The sequence below is a fragment of the Mustela erminea genome, chromosome 10, assembly GCF_009829155.1.
Source record: "Mustela erminea isolate mMusErm1 chromosome 10, mMusErm1.Pri, whole genome shotgun sequence".
NCBI lineage: Eukaryota > Metazoa > Chordata > Mammalia > Carnivora > Mustelidae > Mustela > Mustela erminea.
The window spans coordinates 75671167-75692127 of NC_045623.1; the positions used below are offsets into that span (position 1 = coordinate 75671167).

Consider the following 20961-nt stretch of genomic DNA (forward strand, 5'->3'; position numbering starts at 1 on the left):
AGGTGTGAGTAGAGGAGGAAGAGAGAGCAGTGAGGGGCTGAGAGTGAAAGATGGGTGATGGGCAGGAGAAGCCTGGAGCCTGGCCAGTCAGCAGGGCTGAGCTGGGTCGGGCAGACGGGCCGCCGGTCTGGGTGAAATTATGAGCACAAAGGGGTTCCTTCGTGGGTGCCCGAGAGCCGACATCACTGCAGGGACAGGTCTGATCAGTGACACAGGTGTCTACCCAGCAGATGAAGAAAATGAGCGGCTTGGGCTAGGGAAAGGACGCAAGGAGAACAAAATCGAGGCAAGTACTAGAAAAGTCTTTCCAGCTGTGGGCCTCTCTTGCCGAGGAAGGCAGCGGCCGAGAGTGCCCAGAGGAGAGCAGAGAAGGGACCTGGCGCCCTCAGAAGCCCCGTGGGGCATGCATTTTGGAGATCCTTTCCTCTGGCGTACTTGGAGAAAGGGGGCTTGCTATGTCCTCTGCAGAGAGCCAAGCCCTCACCAGCCAAGTCCCTTGAACGTAGCTCGCTCTAGCACAGAAGTCAGAGGCCTAGCCGTGCTCCCACAGTGACCTCCCAGCCACAGCTCCGGAGTCTGCCGCATGCATGGTGCTGAGCCGCGGGGCCCAGGAGCCTGAGGGGGTGCTGCATCTGCGGGGCACTTCTCACGGGGCTTGCAGAGTGTAGCTAACCCCCAGCTCCTTCTGCCCCGAAGACCCTTAGTGTGGTCAGGGACTTCCACCAGAGCCTCATCCCTGGCTCCCCGCCCCTGGGCCCAGTCCCAGGGCCCCTGCCTCCCCGAGGCATGGATTGTGGTCAGCATAGCTAAAGTGCTTAGCGCAGGGCACAGTGGCGTGTGGCTCATTAACTGAGTGGCGCTGCCTTCTGAGGGCGGCCTGGGGCACGTGGCTGGGGAGCACTCGCACCCTCCCTGTCCCCCTTGATGCCAGGGAAGGAGCAGACCTCAGAAATCCCAGTCAGGTCCTGCTGAACTTGGTCGGGGGGAACTGGGAGCAGGACAGATGCCCCAGCCTTCCAACTTTGGGGACCTAGGTCTCTGCAAGGAGCCCTGCCTTTGCCCTGCCCCGTGAAACACTCCTGGCCCCTCGGCTGTCTCTGTTACAGCTGTGAGCTCTGCTTCATGACCCCACCCCTGTACTCGGCAGCTGCCACAGTCTCCTATTGTGCCCCTAAGTAAACAAGCCTTGAACAGAATAAAACTGTTATTGTAGGGTCAACATATAGGAGCCCTATTTGGCCGGGATTTGTTTGGGAATGCAGAAACTGTCCCCTAGCCAGACTCACATCCTCTGAAAAAATGCCCCCCCACCACCCGGACCATGCAGAATTGCTAGACCTGTCCCCAGGAAGGCTCTCAGAGGTGGGGACAGCCTTAGGCAAGATTTTGTATAGGCCTGTCCCCGAGGGCACCCTCAGACTGTGAGCCACCCTCTCCCAGAGCCAGACTGGCCCTCATGCCCCTTCATCAGGGAAGCTTTCCTGACCTCACCCTGAGTGCACCCCACCTGGCCTCCTTCCTTATTATTGTGCCCTAAGAACTTCCGCTTTGTGGTCACCTTACGGCTGCAATATAAAAATCACAGATTTGTTTCTGACATTACCGGCTTGCTCAGCCACCAGATTCTAATCTCTGAGCGCACCGCCCTGTCTGTTAATTCACGGCTGGGTCCCCAGTGCCTGGGGCGGGGCCTAGCACACAGCGGGTGTTAGTAAGCCTCTGTGGTTGCAGGAATGAATGTATGCGGGCTCTTCCAGCCTGTCAGCCTGCTCTGGGCACTCCTCGAAGAGGACCAGACCCTGGTTCTCGGTGCCACGTCCCGAAGCCTCCCTTGAGGGTATGAAGGTCAGCATCTCCTCTGGTGTCAATACCAGTTTGAGGGAACACCTCATAAGAGTGTCTGTGTTGTAGGGGTCAGGGTACACAAGCCGAAGGGTGCCCACCGTGGGAACCAGGGGTCCATGGCTGGGGCCTCTACTGGCCCCTGGTGCCCCCTGTGTCTGTATTCCCAAATAGGCCTTTCTGGAAAGCACACAGGTCCCCAAGAAGCCATTCCTCCCCTCTGCATTTGTGGTCAGTGTCAGGATCCGATAGCATTTCAAAGCACCAGACCTCTTTGTTTATGGGCCAGTGTCACTGTTGTCCTTGACTATGTCTCTTTCAAGCTGAGGGTTGGTGTCACTTCAGCCATGTCTCTCAGGAGCCATGCTGCTCTGTCTCCAATCCTGGTGTCCTCTAGGGACTCCTGTCTCTTTCTCTCAAGGGAAGAGCCCATCTCCGAGAGGCTGTCTCTGTCACTCCAGGGCTCTGTGCTTCTCTGCTGGTGATTCTCAGGGTCCCTGGTCTCCAGTGAGACACCCCCCAATCTTTTAGGTGCTGGCTCAGGGTGGCTTGATTTCCTGGGAGGAGGTGGAAGGGCCATGGCATGGGGAAGGGGCATATTTACACTTGTAAAGGGACTTGCTGAGTCAGATCCAACTGTGGGGTTGGGGTTCAATAGAGACTGTCCTCAGAGGGGCCTCAGGCCACCCAGCCCAGCCCTGAAGCTCCCCAGGGCAGGCCTGGCTTTCTCTCCTTGGGGCGAATCCCCTCATCGGCGCCTCCTGGCCAGCCCCCTGCTCCGCAGCCCATCCCCTCTCAGCTCAGAGACCTTTTTCCGGAGTCCCTCCCTCTGTTTCCCCTAGCAGAGTCTGTCCTCCAAGTCTGGCGTGGTGCCTACAACTCTGGTCTCCTCCCCCAGCTCATGGCCAGCACCACCCAGCCCAAGTCAGCTTCCCCAGCGTACCCCCCACCCCGGCTATGGCAGTATAGGTGGCTCCCTTGGGTGCTCCCATCCTGAGTCCCAGAAACACCCTCCCTGATTCTGAGAGCAACTCAGTTGCTCTCCCATCTCCCACCTCGAGGCCCTGCCATCCTGTGCCCCCAGGAAAGTGTCTTCGGCTGGGGGAGGGGTCGGGCATCCCCTCCCCCGCACTGCCTGCCCATGGGCAGGCGTGCTTAGCCTGGTGATGTGGTCATGGCGGGTGGGGGGGGGGGCTGTCTGGACACAGGCCCCTTTGTGCCCAGCCCGACTTGGCTGCTTGGTATGAGGCTCAGCTGCTCCCAGATCCTCACCCAGAGGGGAGAGGGGAGGCTTTGGAGGGGCTGGGGCTGGGGGCTCTGGACTTGAGCTCCCTCTCCGCATCCCACCTCTCAGATGTTGGGAGTAGCTGCTCAGGTGGGCTGGTGCCCCTGGCACAGGGTGCTGGGGGGCTGGTGAGAGAGAGAGGCCCCGCTTGGCATCCTCTGGAAGCCGCTTCTCCCTCCTCCCCTTCTCTGCCAGGCCTGCCAGCAGCTCCTGCCAGCAGACGGGAAGCCCAGGGTGGGGGTGGGGGCTTGGAGGGTCCATAGTGTCCCTGCTGGGAGAGGCCCAGAGGGTCAGGCACGGGAGCACAAATGCCTTTCTGATGGTAGCTTCTCTCCTGTCCCCACAGAATGGTGCTGTGCCCAGCGAGGCCACCAAGAGGGACCAGAACCTCAAACGGGGCAACTGGGGCAACCAGATCGAGTTTGTACTGACGAGCGTGGGCTATGCCGTGGGCCTGGGCAATGTTTGGCGCTTCCCATACCTCTGCTATCGCAACGGGGGAGGTACCCAGCGGGCACAGGGCAGGGACCACCCACTCGGATAGAGCCTACCCACCAAGGCCCGGGCTACCCCCTCCCCAGCACAGACCCCTCTCCGGACAGGCTGGCCTCTGGCTCTCATTTCCTTTGCCCCAATCCCTGGCTTAGGTACCCTTTACCTAAGGCACCATCACCCCCTGACCCTGGCTGTCTGCTGTTTGGGCCTGACCCTGCTAACCTGCTCCCTTGAGGTCAAGAGAGGTGGAGAAAGGCACCTCAGCCTCCCGAGGCTCCCTGTCTTACACCCTCTGTGTGTCAACAACCCCCTGACTGGCTTGGGGAATTTGAGGATCCCAGCAACTTAGGTTTGTGACTTTGCTTGGTGAACCCATCAAATCCCACCCTAACATGGTGGGTCTGGGGCCTGGGTTCTGTTCAGGAAGCCTCTGCCAAGTTCAAAGGTGGGCTGTGGGTAGGATACCTCAAGCCCCAGGCTCCTGCTCAGTGTGTGGCCCACCCTCCTCGGGCCTTAGCTGATGGCGAAAGTTTTGCTGTTGGGTTGTCAGCAGGAAGAGGGTGGGAGCCCCCAAGCCCACCCTGAGCCAGACCTTTCCCTGCCTGCCAGGAGCCTTCATGTTCCCCTACTTCATCATGCTGATTTTCTGCGGGATTCCCCTCTTCTTCATGGAGCTGTCCTTTGGCCAGTTTGCAAGTCAGGGCTGCCTGGGGGTCTGGAGGATCAGCCCCATGTTCAAAGGTGAGGCCTGGGGAGGGTACACCAGCCCCCACCCCCACACACATGCACACACACGCACAGGCCTCTGGGGCCCTACTCACCCATCTGTACAAACACTGCCAACCTCCCCGGAGCGCTGGTGCTGACCCCAAGCCCTACATCAATGGCCAAGGCCACGGATGCATGCTGGGATCCAAGTTTACTTGGCCTCCGCCCTCCCCACCTACCACGTGTATCCATAAAGCCCCTGGGCCGCCCAGATCACCCCTGCTAAGGCCTTGACCTGTCCCTTCGATGGCCCTCCACAAAAGCCTACCCCATGGGGGCAGGGCGGGGGCCCGTCAGCATTAACCTTGCTTCCTTCAGCTAGATGCGTGAGGCTGCCCCCGCTTTCCTCCCTCTCGCAGGTGTGGGCTATGGCATGATGGTAGTGTCCACGTATATCGGCATCTACTACAACGTGGTCATCTGCATCGCCTTCTACTACTTCTTCTCGTCCATGACGCATGTGCTACCCTGGGCTTACTGTGATAACCCCTGGAACACGCCTGACTGTGCCGGGGTGCTGGACGCCTCCAACCTCACCAATGGCTCCCGGCCCGCCACCCCGCCAGGCAGCCTCTCCCACCTGCTCAACCACTCCCTCCAGCGGACCAGCCCCAGCGAGGAGTACTGGAGGTGAGGAGGTCCCGCTGGCCCCGGACCGGACCGAGTGGGGGATGGGGTAGGGCGGAGGGGTGGGGAGGGGGGGACGACATGGACACCTGGTGCCAAGCCTTGGCTCTCCCCGCCTCCCCTCCACCCTCCCTACCCAGCACCTCCCTGCCCAGCACCCCCAGCCATCGGGCAACTTTCTGCTGAGCAGGTAGGGGGCCAGGACCAGAGCCAGGGAGAGGGCCTCAGGAGCTTACGGATGAGCTCAGGAGAGAAGGCTGACCCAGCCGACAATGCAGAGGGCTAGACACTGAGTGCAGCATCCTGACCAGGGTGCCATGAGGGAGGGAGGGCTCCAGCAGTTGGGCACGAAGCAGAGTGGAGTGGGGACAGTGGGGTGTCTTCCCTGTGAGAACAGTGTGAGCCAAGTCCTCGGGTCCCAGAGGAGCAGAGGCTTGTCCTAACCCTGAAGGGAGACTCTTCTGCTGAGACTCACAGGTGTTTGGGAAACTCCTGGGACCTAAGGGAGCCAAGGAGGGGCACCAGCCTTCTTGGAGAACTTCTGTGAATTAAGCGTAGACATACCACTGCAGGGCGAAGGGAGCTGTAGAAGTTTCCTGAGCCCAGGGCTGTCATCATCAAGCTATGCTTAGGAAAGACAGCCTGGCACTAATATGGTGACAGAGATGGGAGTCTCAGTCTGCTGCTGGAGTGTTCTAGAACACCTTATCCCCACAGGTAGGAATGAGGGCGCAGGGGGAAGTCCTGAAGGAGACTCCCCGTGTCTTGTTGGGGAACCGGTGGGAAGAGAGTGTTAGGGGCCTGTGGGTAGGGCATGTTAATTTATTCCACATCTATGGGGTCTGCTCTACCAGGTCCTGGGTACCAATGGGGTCTGAAGAGCCCAGAGGCGCTCACCTGAGGAGTCCACAGCCCTGAGGGGTTCCGATTAGGGCAGAGGTGTGGTAGGGGCACAAAGAGGGGGTGGCCAGTTCTGAAGGGATGGGGGCAAGAGGAGGTGGTCCAGAAGGCTTCCCCTAGGAGGGAGGAGGGACATGGGAAGGTAGGCCATGGCTGCGAGGTGGCTGAGGTTTGAAGTCTCTCCACCAAGTGGCAGAGAGCCATGGGTGAGAGGGCAGAGGCCCCGGGGAGGCTTGGAGTCCTAGCAGCTCAGTATCCTCTGAGCCTGGTCCCGGTGCTCTGACCCCACAGGGCCCGGCTTCCCTGCACCAGCCGCTATGCTGTGCCACCGACGTTCAAAAACAGCTAAGATGTGCTCATTACCACCAGGGGCTCGCAGTGTAGACAACAGGGCTCCTGCCTCCCAGCGAGGGGCAGGCAAAATTACTGGCAGGCTGACTCAGCCCCTCAGTCGCTAGACAGATCATTTCTTTTCTTTTCTTTTAAGGTTTTATTTATTTATTTGACAGAGAGAGAGAGAGATCACAAGTGGGCAGAGAGACAGGCAGAGAGAGAGGGGGAAGCAAGCTCCACTCTGAGCAGAGCAGACTCTGAGCAGAGCGGACTCTGAGCAGAGAGCCCAATGCGAGGCTCGATCCCAGGACCCTAAGATCATGACCTGAGCTGAAGGCAGAGGCTTAACCCACTGAGCCACCCAGGCGCCCCTGGACAGGTCATTTCTTGAGCACCTAGTGGGTACCAGACACTGCCCTTGGAAGGGAGACAGCATGAGGACTGAGACACTCGGCCCCTGCCCTCATGAAGGTCCCATCTACTGAGAGGACCAGGCAATTTACTTCCCAGTTAGGTGTTGTGGTACATTTGAGGCACGGTGTGGGCTGGCAACTTGATCTAGACTTGGGGGTAGTGGGGAGTCTGGGGAGCACAAAGCCTCACCCACACCCACCAAGCTGCTTTCGAAGCCCTCACCCTAGCAGCTGTCTGCCAGGAAGTCCCAGCTAGCTAGGGCCAGCCAGGGCAAAGTTCTGGAGATTTTATCCAGAGGGGAATAGTCCTCAAAGAAAACTGTTCATGAGTTGGGAGGGCTCACTGGGTGGCGCATTGAACTCTCCTCAGTCAAAGCTGGAGCCAGGCCTGCCTCACTAGCCACAGCCCCAACGGGACTCCTTCCCTGCAGGATGGCTCCCTGCTGCCCCCTTCTGGAAACCCTGGGAAAATGACCCTTGAGAGGTCTGCCCAGGCTGGCTTCCGCAAGAAGTTGGGAGAACAAGCACCCCCATTTCCTGGGCCCCTACTATGTGCCAGGCATATTATCTCCTGTCCTAGTACCCCTGTTTTTCAGATTCAGAGGCTGATGTTCAGAGATTAAGGAAGTAGGCAGCCACGCTGGGTCAGGATACACACCCTCCCCTGTGTGTGAATCAGGTCGATGGTATGAATCAGGCCAATGAGACTCTGCAGGTGTTCTTGGCCCACACTCTTCAATACCCCTTCAGAAAGCTGTGTGATCACATTGGAGCCCCACCACAACCTCGTTTGCTAGCTCATGCAGGTAGTATAGAATAGTCCCATTTTACAGATGAGGGAAGCAAGTCAGAAAAAAGATTAGGAAACACTTCTAAAGCAAGAGAAGGACAGATTTCTGAGCCCCAGTCTGCCTCCTGCCCACCCTCTGGCCCATGGTCTCCTCTCTCCTACCAGCCCTTCAGTCTTATTTCACGATCATCTGCGTGCTGGTCTGATTCAGGCCCGGAGGCCCTAAGAAACGAGCAGGCCCTCACCTCCACAGCCTGTGGAGCCCAGAGCACCTGAAACCCAGTGGGACTCAGGCCCCAGCACCCTGCTCTCAGTGTCTTCATGGCAGCTCTGGAGTGGCACAGACCTCCCTCAGATCGTGGTTCTTTGGCTTATCAACTGTTTGGCCTCGGGAGACCACCCAACCTTTCAAAGTCATAGCTGTTCATCCACTAAATGGGAGGGGGGTCACAGCACCTACCTTGTTGTAAGGAGGAGATGAGATCACTCAGATGGACCACGAGGGTCAGGGATGGGTGCTCGGGTAGCACAGTGATGCCTGCCGACGAGCTCCAGCTGCTGCTGGAGACACAAAGAAACAGATTAGGCTGTTTCGTTCTCAAGGAGCTGATCGCCAGGCTGGGGCAATTAAAAAATAATGCAGAATAATTCCAGAGATGTTATGCACCGAGAGCCAACTTGTAAAGATGTTGGGTTCCAACAGTTCTTAGGTTAATTGATCTCAAAAGCACATGGTCCCAAAACAAAACAAAAAACTAAATATGGTGCCATAAAAAAGAGAGGTAGAATTCACTACTTGGTACCCAGGCTAGCATTCTAAACTTTGTTAACCCCCTGGTATTGTAATGCTGTGCCCTTGCAAATCATATAAATGATTAAACAAAGTCATATAAAGCACTATCAGTTGAACATACATAATTAGACAAAGTTAAAAAAAATCTTTTGAACAAGAAATTATTTTCTTTACATGGAATGCTATTGCCTGAAGTAAGGCAGGTCTGAGTAGTAGAAGCAGAAGGACCCTGTGGCTATTCTAGAGGGCAGAACTTCCCAGCACTTACGTGCCCCGAGTAGGTGTGCCCCGTAGAGTGGCGCCTGGGCAGCCCGGAGCCCCAGCCCAACTGCCTTCAGCTTTGAGTGATTTTGTCTGTTACCCCCAATAGCTCCCAGAATACTTTTTCTGTGTACTATGAAGGAAAAAAGATTGAAAGCACTGTCGAAGGGGACCAGGTGCCTCTTGGTGGTGGTCCCGCAGCTCCTGAACTTTTGCCATCCCCTTGACCAAGAGCCTGGAGTTGGGGGCGCAGAGGGACGTGTCGGACAGCGCCCTCTGCGGGTTGCGGTGCAAAGGGTGGTCTCCGGGGAATTTCTGTGGCTGCAGAGACAGGCCTGCGGAGCAAACACCAAATCCCAGGCCTGGCAACATTGTCCTATGAGGGGACAGAGCAACATCTCCTCACAAGGTATTAAAAAGTCACCGTGAGGTTTGAGAACTGACTTGGAAAAAAAGGTGAGAAGAGCTGAGAACGATAGAGGACAGTCTATGAGCTATTCTGAGAGGTCTTAGCTGTGAGAGGGGACAGAAGTGAGCCTGTATTTACCTAAATCCAGCTACAAATTATGCTAGATTGGTGTTATTATGCCCATTTTACAGATGAGGAAACTGAGGCTCAAGAGCTTGCCTCTTGCTCATCACTTCTGGCCTGGACAACTGCAATACCAGGCTGGTCCCCACTCCCAGGTTCTCTCCTTTCTACTTCCAAGTCCTTTTACCACGGTGTTCACTTAGTCATTCATTCATTCATTCAACAACATCTTTTGAGTACTGCTCTGTGCCAGGCACTTCGCTAGACAGTGGGGGAGCTGGGTACTCCTGTCTTCCAAGAAAATGGATGACAAACAAAATAAATTAGGTTAAAAAAAAAAGGAGATGTGTGCTGTGGAGAAAAATCTAGCAAAGGGGGTAAGGGGTGCTGGGCAGGGACCAGGGCTGCCATTTTAAGCAGAGTCGCCAGAAAAGGTCCCTTTGCAAAGAGGGTACGCAGAGTAAGTACCTGAAGGAGCTGAGGAGGGAGAAGGCGATGCCGACAAACCCAGCGGCGTAATTTGTGGGGCCCAGAGTGAAATGGACATATGGGGCCCCTTATTCAGATGTAGTCAGAATTTCAAGATGTCAATGGCAGAACGTTAAGTCCAGCACAAGGCCCTTTGAAGCAGGGGGCCCTGTGTGACAGCACACGCCTCACACCCACGTGTCCATATGGATGTCTGGGGAAAGAGCACTCCAGACGGAGGGAAAGCTCATGCGTGCAAAGGCCCTGAGGGAGGTGCCTGGCATGGTTCGGGAACTACGTGGAGCCCCGTGCAGCTGGGGCAGGGAGCGGGGCATCAAGTGGGAGGACAGGAGACCAGAGGGGTGGCAGACTGAGGACAATGGACCACTTAGGGCCTTGCAGTTACTGTAAAGACTTAGGCTTTTTCCTGGTGAGAGACGAGTGCTGCTGCAAAGTTTTGAGCCAAGGAGAGACCCTGCAAGTGCTCTTATAAAAACCCTTCGGAAGCTTCCCATTGCTCGCGGGATAAAATTCAAACTTCTCAGCCTTGCCTTTCATGGCTTCTTATAATCTTGCTTCTTCCTCTCCTTCATCCTTCTCTCTTCCCTCACCTTCTCTACCAGACTTGCTGAGCTACTGACAGACCCAGGCCAGGCCACATTCTTTCGCGATCCCCTGTCCTGCTGCGAGCTGCACCCACAGCCTGGCACGCGCGTCCTCTTCTCTTCACCCTCCTGCTCCCTTCCTCACACCTTAGCTCAAGCCTCACCTCTTCTGGGAAGCCTTCCAGAGTGCCCCTCCGCCTGGGATCGAGATGCCCTTCCTTGGTGCCCACGTGCCTGATCCGGGTCTCTGTGCCCGGCACCTATCACAGGGCCCAGCCAGCCCATAGGTGTCCCGTTGATTGAAAAGGCACTGCTGAGGCGGTGTAGGGCACCAGATAGAGCCACACATACATAGGGGAGGAATTTGGGTTCAGGCCTAGGCCTGCCTGCGTCAGAGCCTCCAATCTTTACTGAGCACTCCACTACCTCCCTCAACTCATCAGGGATGGAGAAGCTAGTGTGGGTGGAGAGTTCCCAGAAGGCTTCCTGGAGGAGGTGACACCTGACAGGATGTGTCCATTCTAGAGGAGAGGGCATTACTAAAGGAAGAAAGGCAGAAGCCAGGGTCTGGGATGGGCCCGAATAGGGATGGGGAGACCTTGACACCCCGGGGGCTGAGGAGGCTGGTCCAGGCTCAGGGTGTTACCTCTGGGCACCTTTGAGGGTCCCGGAGGGGCTGCAAGCAGTGGTGTCTCAGGGAAGCAGGCAGAAGGGGTGGGGTGGGGCCCGTTGGGTTGGGGCCTCCCAATGGCCCCCTTCTTCCATGCCGGGACCTCATGAGAAAGAAGGAACGTGCAAGGCCGTACCCTGGGCCTCGGGACTCAGTTGCTGGGCATCAGGGGCCCAGGCCTCAATAACAGAGTGTCCCCTTCCCCAGGCTGTACGTGCTGAAGCTCTCAGACGACATTGGGAACTTTGGGGAGGTGCGACTGCCCCTCCTTGGCTGCCTCGGTGTCTCTTGGGTGGTGGTCTTCCTCTGCCTCATCCGAGGGGTCAAGTCTTCAGGGAAAGTAAGTACCCCTCCCCCAGCAGGGTGTGTGCCCACCCAGGAAGACCCTGCCTCCCCTGCTGGGGTTTAGTGTGTAGGGCTTGGGCGCAGGCAGTGATGAGGGGACATGGAGGGGGGAGAGGGGCCAGAGGGCTGGTGGTGGCTGAGGGGCCAGGCAGGGGCTGCCCAGGGTAGGAACGACAGCTGGGAGGAGCCCAACAGAGCCTGTCTTGCGCACAGGTGGTGTACTTCACAGCCACGTTTCCCTACGTGGTGCTGACCATCCTGTTCGTCCGAGGTGTGACCCTGGAAGGAGCCTTCACCGGCATCATGTACTACCTGACCCCCCAGTGGGACAAGATCCTGGAGGCCAAGGTGGGCCATGGAGTGTGGCCTGGAAGGGGCAGAGAGGGGCCGAGAGGTGCCCGCCTCTGACCCCAGCTCCTCTGCCCGTCCTGCCCCGCAGGTGTGGGGGGATGCTGCCTCCCAGATATTCTACTCGCTGGGCTGCGCCTGGGGAGGCCTCATCACCATGGCTTCCTACAACAAATTCCATAACAACTGCTATCGGTGAGATCGCCCCCCACCCCCGCCCCTGCCCTGCCAGCCCCGGGCTGCCCCCTCTACCCTGCCGCCTTCCCCAGGCTTTCCCAGATCCCCAGACCCAGTGCAGCCTCCTAGGCCTCCCCCGAGGGCCCTCCATTCCACGCATGGCCTGGAGGTCCTGGGAGCACTGGGTCTGGAGTGGGTCACTGGAAAATCGCCTGTGGGGACTCGAGAGGCTCAGCCCACTTAAAAAGGCCAGGAGCAGACCAGAAAAGAGGTTGAGAGGGATTCTGTTCCTAGAATGTTCCATCTCAGGTCTCCTCCCTGCCCGACTGGGCAGAGGGAAGAGGGCAAAGGGAAGCCGGCTGCTCGTCTTGAAGCCTGTTTTCCCTCCCTCTCCCCCAAGGGACAGCATCATTATTAGCATCACTAACTGTGCCACCAGCGTCTACGCCGGCTTCGTCATCTTCTCCATCCTGGGCTTCATGGCCAATCACCTGGGTGTGGACGTGTCCCGTGTGGCTGACCATGGCCCTGGCCTAGCCTTCGTGGCTTACCCCGAGGCCCTCACCCTGCTGCCCATCTCCCCACTCTGGTCCCTGCTCTTCTTCTTTATGCTCATCTTGCTGGGGCTGGGCACTCAGGTAGGAGGTGCGGGACATGGGCCAGGGGCCCGGTGAAGGAGGAGGTGGGGCCTCAGGCCAGGCCCCTGCTCTGACAGCCACACCCTGCAGTTCTGCCTCCTAGAGACGCTGGTCACAGCCATTGTGGACGAGGTGGGAAATGAGTGGATCCTGCAAAAAAAGACCTACGTGACCTTGGGTGTGGCCGTGGCTGGGTTCCTGCTGGGCATCCCCCTCACCAGCCAGGTAAGACCTGAGGGAAAGCCTGGGCTGGAGTGGCCAGGGTAGGGGGGTTTTCTGGGGCAGGAGATTGGGGCCTCGGGCACTCCCGACTCAGCTGCCCACTGGCCCGTAGGCAGGCATCTACTGGCTGCTGTTAATGGACAACTATGCGGCCAGCTTCTCCTTGGTCATCATCTCCTGCATCATGTGTGTGTCCATCATGTACATCTATGGTAAGTGCCCAAGCTCCTGTGTCCTCTCGCGACCCAGGCCCTGGCCTGCCCACGCTGCCCTGCCAGGCTTACTGACACCCCTCTCTCAGGGCACAGGAACTACTTCCAGGACATCCAGATGATGCTGGGCTTCCCACCACCCCTCTTCTTCCAAATCTGCTGGCGCTTTGTGTCTCCAGCCATCATCTTTGTAAGTTTCTGGTCTGGCCCCTCCCTCCCTGCTGCCCTCTGACAAGGGTCCTTCTATTGGGAACCAGCAAGGGAGCTCAAGAGCCCATCCATCTGGCCAGAGCTCCCCCAAGGGGTCTCCGCACCCGGGGCCACTGGGAGTCTGAAAGAGGTTGCACAGAATCAGGTAGAGACTCAGAACCACCCAGGCACCAGCCTCGGCGTAGGGAGGGAGCTGAGAGCCCTTATTCGACTGAAGAAAGCAGACTGGCGGCTGCTGAGAGCTGGCCCTCCCTCCTGCCTGTCCCTGATGGGCCTCAGCAACCATTAGTGATATGGGTGTCTGCCTTGCTGGGCCTGGCTGAGCTCCCGTCTCCAATCCCTCTAAGCCCAGGTGCTCGGGGTATGCAGTGTGAATGCATGGGTGTTCCACAAGAGGGTTGTTAAAGAGTCCGATGTCAGCTCCAGACTAGAGGCAGCCTCCTAAGCCTTCCAGGCACCAGAGTGGCCTGGCTCTGGAGAGGGAATGCTCTCGTTCCACTGATCACCAACACCTGGGAGACTCCCATCAGGGAGTGGGATTGCTGCACGCTGTTCATGGATCAGCTCATGTGATCCGACTCTCCAAGGTATCGTTGTCATTCCCACTTGACAGATGACGAGACAGAGGCACAGAGATGTTCAGTCATTGACCCAAGCTGACACAACTAATAAAGGACAGAATCACGCTTGGAAGCCAGTGGTCCCATCTGGGGCCTGTGTGCTGGGCCAGGCTACACCAGAAGCGCCTGCAGGAAGGCGGACTGGTCCACGGGCTAAAAACCATCTGATTTTGCTCCTTTATGCCCAGGGTTGCGGGGGGAGCCACAAAGTGTTTGACGATGGAATGGTGGCTCCACAGAGAAGAGGAAGGGCCACCTGAGTGACAGAAGGGCGAGCCTAGTGGCAGGGGCAGCAGTGTTCCATCATGTCCCTGTCATGCCCAGCCTCTCTGGGCCACAGGGACTTCAGCACTGGATTTCCACTTGAGCTCCTATTTCTGGGGGAGGGAAAAGGCCCCCGAGACTGAGGAGGCCTCTGTCACATGGGGTGTGGGATCTTCCCGGAGGTTGGCACAGCCACCAGCTCTGGCCACTGGCCCAGCTGTGAAACAGGAGCTGCGGAAGCCTCCTGTAAGTGGTGGGAGGCGGGGGAGGCCAGGCACTGTGGCCAAGCGTGAGCCCCCTGGGGGCTGTGGCTGTGGCTGAGGCCAAGGCCCGGGACCCTCTGGAGGGGAGCTCACCCTCCAGAGCTCCAAAGAGGCTGCCACCCTGGGCAGAGACCCCCGGGTACAAGCCAAGGCAGAGCAGGAGGCAGGGAGGAGACAGACACAGGAAGGCTCCCGAGGTTTCGGCAGGGGGGCGGCAGACTGGGCCCAGGTCCCATGTCTCTGTGAGATTGAGACAAAGTGGGCAGCTCCATCTCTGAGTTCAGAAAGCCAGGCCAGAGTCCCCCTAAGCCAAGGACTCCGGGCCCTGTGGACCCATATATCTGGGCTGTCATGTCTTCTTTGGGGGCTTGGCTTCTTTATATTTCTGAAAGGCTCTTCTTGACAAACCATCTTTCTGTCAGCTGAGACAAGGGACTTGTTTACACCTTGATCAGCATCTAGTTCCGTTCAGGAAACTTGTCATAAGCTCCTACTATGCACATCCCTAGTGGATGTGGATCTCGCCCCCCCTGAATTGGGGCACCAGGATGCTGCTGAGGGCTCGGGAGGCGCTGCTGAGGCCCCCCGGGGAATGGCCCATGAGCCACCTGACCATCTTTCTGCTTCCTTAGTTTGTTGTCGTTGCTGTGGCCCCGGGATTCATTTCCCATTCCACTCCTCTCTTTCCAAAACCGTTCCCAGTGGGTCCCCAGCCTGCCGTTCACCATTTCTAGCCTTTGGAGCCTCCCCTGTGGCTCCTGAGCCTTCGACAGGTGGGGGTTGGCCCTATCCTCTCCTGCATCGCTCCCATCTCTCTGCACAAGTCAGTTCAAATCATCAGTGAAGTTGTGCCAGGCACTGTGCCGGGAACTGGAGACCCTGATGAGGTCCCAGGAGGCCCCAGGCCTATGGGAAACGTGAAACAAGTGCTCAGCAGTTGGAAAATGCCATTGAGAGCCCTTTTAGGAAGAGGGATGAGAAATCTGGAAAGGCTTCTTGAAGGAGGTGGCATTTACATAGGGTCTGACAGGAAAATGGAGAGGATTCTCCAGAATAAATGAAGAGGGAGGAAAATGCTGGGTGCAACCCAGACACTGAGACCAGGGTGAGACCAGGGTAAGAACCCTAAGGCCCGGGACTCGGCAAAAGGGAGCCATCGAGAATCTCTGAGCGGAACTGACTGACTGCAAAGGCGGTTATCAGTTGTTCCCTGGCCGGTTCGGGATTATGGTGCGGACAGACCTCTCCTCCTCCACAATGCCTGATGCCTACCTGTCCCCCAGGCCCTGGACCCCTGGTTCCACCTGCTTTTTCCCCAACCCAAACCTTGACATTGCCCCTGTCCTGCCCCAAATGCCTCTTCCTAGTTCTGGAGACCAGAGAGGAGGGGGAAGGGGTGCTGGGCAGAGGGCGGAGGCCTAGAGAAGGGTGGGGATGGAGTGGGGTGGGATGAAGGGGTGGAGGATGGAGGGGCGGGGGGATGCAGGGGTGGTGCTGGGCTGGCCTCAAGGGCACTCCCTTCCCCTACTGTCTGCAGTTCATTCTCATCTTCACCGTGATCCAGTACCGGCCAATCACCTACAACCACTACCAATACCCAGGCTGGGCTGTGGCCATTGGCTTCCTGATGGCTTTGTCCTCCGTCATTTGCATCCCCCTCTATGCCCTGTTCCAGCTCTGCCGCACAGATGGGGACACGCTCCTCCAGGTGAGGGGTGGGGGCAGGCCACAGCCAGATGAACCGGGAGGGGGAGGGTGGATGGGGCTTCATGGCCCCCTTCTGAAGCACCCATCCACCCTCCATGTCTACCTCTCCTGCAGCGTTTGAAAAATGCCACAAAGCCAAGCAGAGACTGGGGCCCCGCCCTCCTGGAGCACCAGACTGGGCGCTATGCCCCCGCCATCCCACCCTCCCCTGAAGACGGGCTTGAGGTCCAGCCGCTGCACCCGGACAAGGCCCAGATCCCCATGGTGGGCAGTAATGGCTCTAGCCGCCTGCAGGACTCCCGGATATGAGCACAGCAGCCCGGGGAGGGCCCCACCCCCGCCCGTGCTCCCACCACAGAGACTGGGGAGAGAGGGGATGGGTGTCACCACCTGCCCCTGCCATGCCCTGGCCAGGGCGGCTGTTGTCACTTGGTCAGCACTGGTCATTTGTGCTCGTGTCCCCAGTGTTTACAGGTCCTTTGGATGCCAAGATGGCAGCTGGGGATGGGTTTGGGCAATAGGAGGGTTGCCAGGGGTGGGGCCAAAGCACTTTGGAGGGGGTCTCAGGCCAGGTCCCCAGAGATCTGCTGGGCTTTACATGGCCTCTGATGCCCTCACACTCTGTCCGGAGCTGCGGTTCTAGGTGGGCCCTACCTGTCCTGGTCCTCAGGCCTCCAGCCTCCTGACCAGTGTTCCTGCCCCCAGAGCAGACCCCAGCCTCTGCCCAGGCAGATTTGGGTCTTCCTATCCAGGGGCAAGGTTTGGGGCTAAGGGGCTGTACAGTGTTATTTGTCAGGCTGTGCTGCCCAGCCCTGTTTGTCTGTGTAATTATTTTTGTAAAAATCGTATTCTCTGTGGTTGCCACTCCCATGCCCCCCACCTTGGGCCCCTCTGTCTTCCCTGCCTGCCTGCACCTCACTCGGCTGCTCTGGGGTTTCCACACCTCATTCCAGCCCTGGCTGTCACGCCCAGCCAGCAAAGGCCCATGACCCAGCAGCCTGCCCAAAGCACTCGTTTCTGAGGGGTAGGGGTGGGGGTGCTGCTCAGCAGGAGGTTTGAGCCCCGAGCCCTAGGGAAGGGGACCTTACACGAAACCCCCTCGTCCTCCCTCCACCAGGCTGAGGTCCGGTCCTCCCAAACTGGGCTGCCCTTGTTCATGTGCCAAATGGCCCCATCCTGCGTGCCCCATCCCCTCTGGAGCCAGAGCTCCCTTCGCCCCAGCCCCGCAGTGTCCATCTGTCTATCCTCTGTGCCCCTCTGTGCAGTGACAGCCCCGAAGAGCCGCCTCTAATCGTCTGTAGCAATAATGGTGCATCGCCCACCCCTACCCATCCGTGCACCACTAGGATTTTAAAGTCCATAGATTTTAATGAAATTTCTATTCCTGTCTCTGAGCTGCTGCTGTGCTTTGTCTGAGTCCCCCAGGGGGACAAGAGTCTGGGCTGAGATGAGACCTCTGCCTGCCAGGCCTTTGTGGAGGACCGGGAGAAGAAAGGCCAAAGGCTCTGGTGGTCAGAACCAGACACCAGGGGCTCAGCGAGGGGGTGGGGCAAGAAGGGCCAGACAGACGGAGAGCCTTGCGTCCTGGCTCGGGCCCATCCAAGACTAGATCTGAAGCAGGCTGGGCCACAGCAGCTGAGGGGTGGGCAGCAGCGGACGGAGTGAGTTCCAGCAGACGCCAAGGCCTACTTGATGATCAGCCCTTCAGGTGGGGGCCTGGGGTGTAGCGCTGGATGCTGGAGTAGACACTGGCCTTTCCCCAGGGCTGCCCTGAAGCTTCCGGCCCCAGCGGCAGGTGGTAGCCAGGTGTCGGGGGCGGGGGCAGCTCTCCGGAGGCGGGGCAGGCAGGCAGCACTGGCCAGGCCCTGTCCAAACCCCAGCCTTCCGGAGGGGGCAAGGCCGGGGTCTGAGACCCGGGCTGAAGGATCCCACGGGCTGCTGCCTGAAGAGGAAAGAGCAGCAGTGAGCGAGCAGCGGCCTGACCTTCTGGCCACCCTGTCCGGCAGGGCCACCGCTGGGGTTGACCTGAGGCTGGAGGAGACATGGGAGGACCTGGGAAGTGCCTGCAGCTCCCGGCGCATGGCTGCCTTCTGCTCCTTCAGCTCTGTGGGAGAGATGCCTCTGACACACAGTGCCCAGCAGCTCTGGGCTATACACCAGGGTGGGGTGGGGAGTGGGAGGCTGGGTGCTCCGGGGCCTCCTTGGAGTCCTCACCTGCCAGGGTGGGCGCTAGGCTTGCCTCGGAGGGCTGGGGTGCCCCTGTGTACTCCTCTTCCAGGCAGCGCTGCGGGGAGAGCTGGCTCAGTGCCCGGCCTGAAGCATGGGTGGGGCAGGGCAGGGTGCAGAGGCCAAGATCCCCATGGCAGGGCCCCCCAAACAGGCTCAGGCAGCCCATAGGGGTGGGGGGAACACTAGCTCCCCTGAAAGGTCCTTCTTGGTGAGGGGGTGGCTGGCTTGGACTCAGACTTAGGGAAGGGAAGAGGCAAAGACAAGGGACAATTCAGCGAGTTAATCTAAAAGTGCTGACCTTGGGCTAAGGGGCTCAAACAGAACCTTCTGGATTCACAAACATAGGGACTGTGCACATGTGAGAAATGGCCACAGCACCCACACACACCTTTCCATGCACATGTGCACCCAGACAGACACACACACACATGGCCTTCCCATGCCAGGTGAGAGGCCGTGGTGTCTACACTCGGCAGAAAGGCTCTGGGCAGGGAGGCCCCAGGCTGCTGCTCACCTGCAGGACAGGGATCATCCTCTCCAAGGTGTGACACTCCTCCTCTAGGAGGCTCCTGGGACACATGGGAGTATGGCAGCCACAGCCAGCTCCACCAGACCCAGTCTCAGTTAAGCCCTCCACCCAGCCCCTAACCTCCAGCCTCCCCACCACTAGAACCTCCTGCCTCGGCCCACCCTGCTTTCTGGGGCCAGGCACTGGCTGCAGCCTTCCACTCCTGCCAGCCTCTGCCAGGACAGGATGTCTCCTCCCTGTGCCGACCTCACAGTGCCCACCAGCCTCCCTTCTGCATTCCTGCAGGGGCCTCCTCCAGCCTCCCTTCTCCCCCACACCACAGCCCCTCCCCAGCTTAAAACCCTGCCACAGTTCCTCTACAGTGGTCCTGCAGCAACCCACCCTTTCCACTTGTCAGCCTTCCTCTCCTGGTCCCACCAGGTGTGTGACCCCTTTTCCTCTCCCACAGTCCAGTCCCGGTACTTGGAGACCTGTCCCAGCCCCATCCTCCCTGTGTCCACCCCACCATGAGCACTCAGGGGCCTCACCGCAGGTGTCCAGCAACCTGGTCGATACTGGACACATTCAGTTGGTCCTTGATGATGCTGAGGTCCCTCTGACCGCTGCTGGCAGATGAGGTCACTGTCACTCTCCCCATGTTGCCTCACCCCAGGCCTTCAGGATACAAATGCCACTTCTCCTAGACAGCTCTGTGTCTTTTCTCACAAAGGCAACATAATAGACCGCAAAGGGGAAGAGTTCTGGAGCTTGGGTTTGCAAATCGGCTCTGCCACCCTTCAATGTGCATGAACTTGGGCAAATGGATTATCCCTTCTGAGTTTCAGTTCCTTCTCAGTAAAAGGGGGCCATCATTCCTCTAAAGGCTTGTGTGAGAACTAGAAATAAGTGGCTGCTTATACACTTGTGAACATGCTCCTTCTCCTTTATCTCAGGCAGTCCCCAGCACTCTCTAGCCCAGCTCTCTTGGATCCCTACATATGGTTGTAGGAGGTCCAGCTCCAGGCCAGGAACTTCTCCATGGAGCCAAGTGGAACCCACCAGCTGGCTGGGGTCCTCTGCCAAGCAGGAACAGCTCCCTCCTCTTCTACCACCACTTTACCTGGGTTCACCAGCTCTCATCTGCAATACCTCCTGTTCTGGCAAATCACACCTAGGCTCCTCCAAGGCAAAGCGCAGGACCCTGGGGCTATACTGGACCCAAGCCTGGGTCTGGTCCCTGCAGAAGGTGCACTGAAGGTAATTCAGGGGCTCCTTCCAGGGAACCATCAAAGGCAATCCTGGCCCCTTATCAGGCGCACAGCTAGCCCCTCTTAGCTCTGCCACAGGGCCTGTGTCTGAGGTTCCCACCTGCCCTCGCAGATGGCCTTCTGGCGGAGGCCTAGGAGCAGCTGCCTCAGTTCTTGGCGCATGAGGTCTCTTAGGAGGGGCGGTGGTGCCAGAAGGGAGGAGGGATCGGAGGTGGGGCGGGAGCCTGAGGCTTGGGAGGATCGAGCCTCTTGGAGCAGTGACTGTAGCATCACCACCTGCAAGGAGAGCTGGGACACCTTGCGACTCGGGAGAGAAGTGACGGAAGTGAAGGGGGCTGGGGGACTGAGGGGCATAGTGGAGTCAAGAGGGCTGGGGACGCTGAGATCCGGCAAGATCTCGAGAGATACCAGGCAGGACCGGGGACCCGGAGGAGGTGGGGTAAATCACCCGAGTCCTGGGACAGGCCTGGAGTGTGGCCCATCTGCCCACTCCCCACCTCTGCTCGTAGCTCCAGGCTCAGGTCCACCGTCGTCTCCCCCAGAATCCTCTTCACTTCGGGCCGCTCCGGGAGCGGAACGTGCTCCTCTACCAGCTCCCACAGAGACGGGGAGTCCCGGAGCATGGCCCACCCGCGCTGCCGCCCTCCGACGAGCGGCCAGGGGCTCGCACCCGCGGGAGAGCAGGTGGCCCGGCCGCGTTACCTGGAGAAGGCCAGTCCTCAAGGGTGGGCCCCGCCCTCTCGCACCCCGCCCCCTCCTCGCCTCACGGGCCACGCCCCCAGTCCGTCGCTCTCCCCAGCCTGCCCAAGCCCCACCCTTGTTCTGCCTCTTGTCTCAGCGACTGAATTACCCGGTCCGGAGCCGCCGGTCTCTGGCGCTGTCCCTTCTGCCCCGCTTCTGGCTGACTCTCGGGGGCCACGGTTCCCTGTCACGGCCCCCAGGAGCCGGGAAGTGGGAACCGGGGCTCTAGCCCTGCCCCTTCCGCGCGGCCGTCACCCGGGAAACCGCGCCGCTACCCAGGCCCCGCCCCCAGCCATTCCAGGTGGGGTGGGCGGTGCCGGCTAGCCGGGAGTCCGACCCACCGCCAAGGTAGGTGGTCTGTGAGTACGAACCATCCAGGGTCCCGACGCCAAGCCCTCTGGGCTCGTTTCGCGGCAGCTTTCGGCTT

General features: G+C 58.9%; 2 protein-coding genes across 20 annotated transcripts in view; one reads left to right on the forward strand and one right to left on the reverse strand.

Annotated features, from left to right (window-relative positions):
- SLC6A9 (solute carrier family 6 member 9) overlaps positions 1-17094 on the forward strand; it is a 31230-nt gene extending 14136 nt beyond the window's left edge. For 4 of the 8 annotated variants that reach the window (XM_032361475.1, XM_032361477.1, XM_032361476.1 and 1 more), the window contains 12 exons: positions 3474-3630; positions 4232-4363; positions 4750-5020; positions 10990-11122; positions 11341-11475; positions 11567-11670; positions 12053-12290; positions 12381-12515; positions 12625-12724; positions 12814-12914; positions 15619-15789; positions 15903-17094. In XM_032361475.1, the coding sequence (XP_032217366.1) occupies positions 3474-3630; positions 4232-4363; positions 4750-5020; positions 10990-11122; positions 11341-11475; positions 11567-11670; positions 12053-12290; positions 12381-12515; positions 12625-12724; positions 12814-12914; positions 15619-15789; positions 15903-16097 (1872 nt within the window). In that variant the 3' untranslated portion in view covers positions 16098-17094. Of the gene's footprint in view, positions 1-297; positions 314-2646; positions 2751-3453; positions 3631-4231; positions 4364-4749; positions 5021-10989; positions 11123-11340; positions 11476-11566; positions 11671-12052; positions 12291-12380; positions 12516-12624; positions 12725-12813; positions 12915-15618; positions 15790-15902 lie in introns of all 8 variants that reach the window. The other 4 variants (XM_032361478.1, XM_032361479.1, XM_032361481.1 and 1 more) reach the window with 3 other exon arrangements.
- Positions 17095-17118: 24 nt separating this feature from the next.
- Positions 17119-20817, reverse strand: CCDC24 (coiled-coil domain containing 24). Of its 12 annotated transcripts, none has more exons than XM_032361497.1 (9): positions 20644-20817; positions 20291-20495; positions 19894-20069; positions 19646-19762; positions 19074-19148; positions 18532-18586; positions 18003-18072; positions 17814-17892; positions 17120-17730 (listed from the first exon to the last, which is right to left on the reverse strand). In XM_032361497.1, the coding sequence occupies exons 2-9, from the start codon at positions 20414-20416 to the stop codon at positions 17493-17495; spliced, it is 936 nt and encodes a 311-aa protein (XP_032217388.1). In that variant the 5' UTR covers positions 20417-20495; positions 20644-20817; the 3' UTR covers positions 17120-17492. The 12 variants fall into 12 exon arrangements, with proteins under 12 accessions (XP_032217376.1, XP_032217388.1, XP_032217384.1 ...); XM_032361493.1 differs by having other exon boundaries at positions 19074-19151; XM_032361492.1 differs by having other exon boundaries at positions 19894-20081.
- Between the last annotated feature and the right edge of the window lie 144 nt (positions 20818-20961).

Coding starts and splice junctions, on each gene's coding strand:
- CCDC24 (XM_032361485.1), bottom strand. CDS start 20,416: ATGCTCCGGGACTCCCCGTCTCTGTGGGAGCTGGTAGAGGAGCACGTT. Junction 19,152..19,645: donor ATGAGAGCTGGTGAACCCAG/GTAAAGTGGTGG, acceptor CTCATCTGCCAG/CAGCGGTCAGAGGGACCTCA. Junction 18,254..19,073: donor CAGGTTGCTGGACACCTGCG/GTGAGGCCCCTG, acceptor CCCTTCCCTAAG/TCTGAGTCCAAGCCAGCCAC.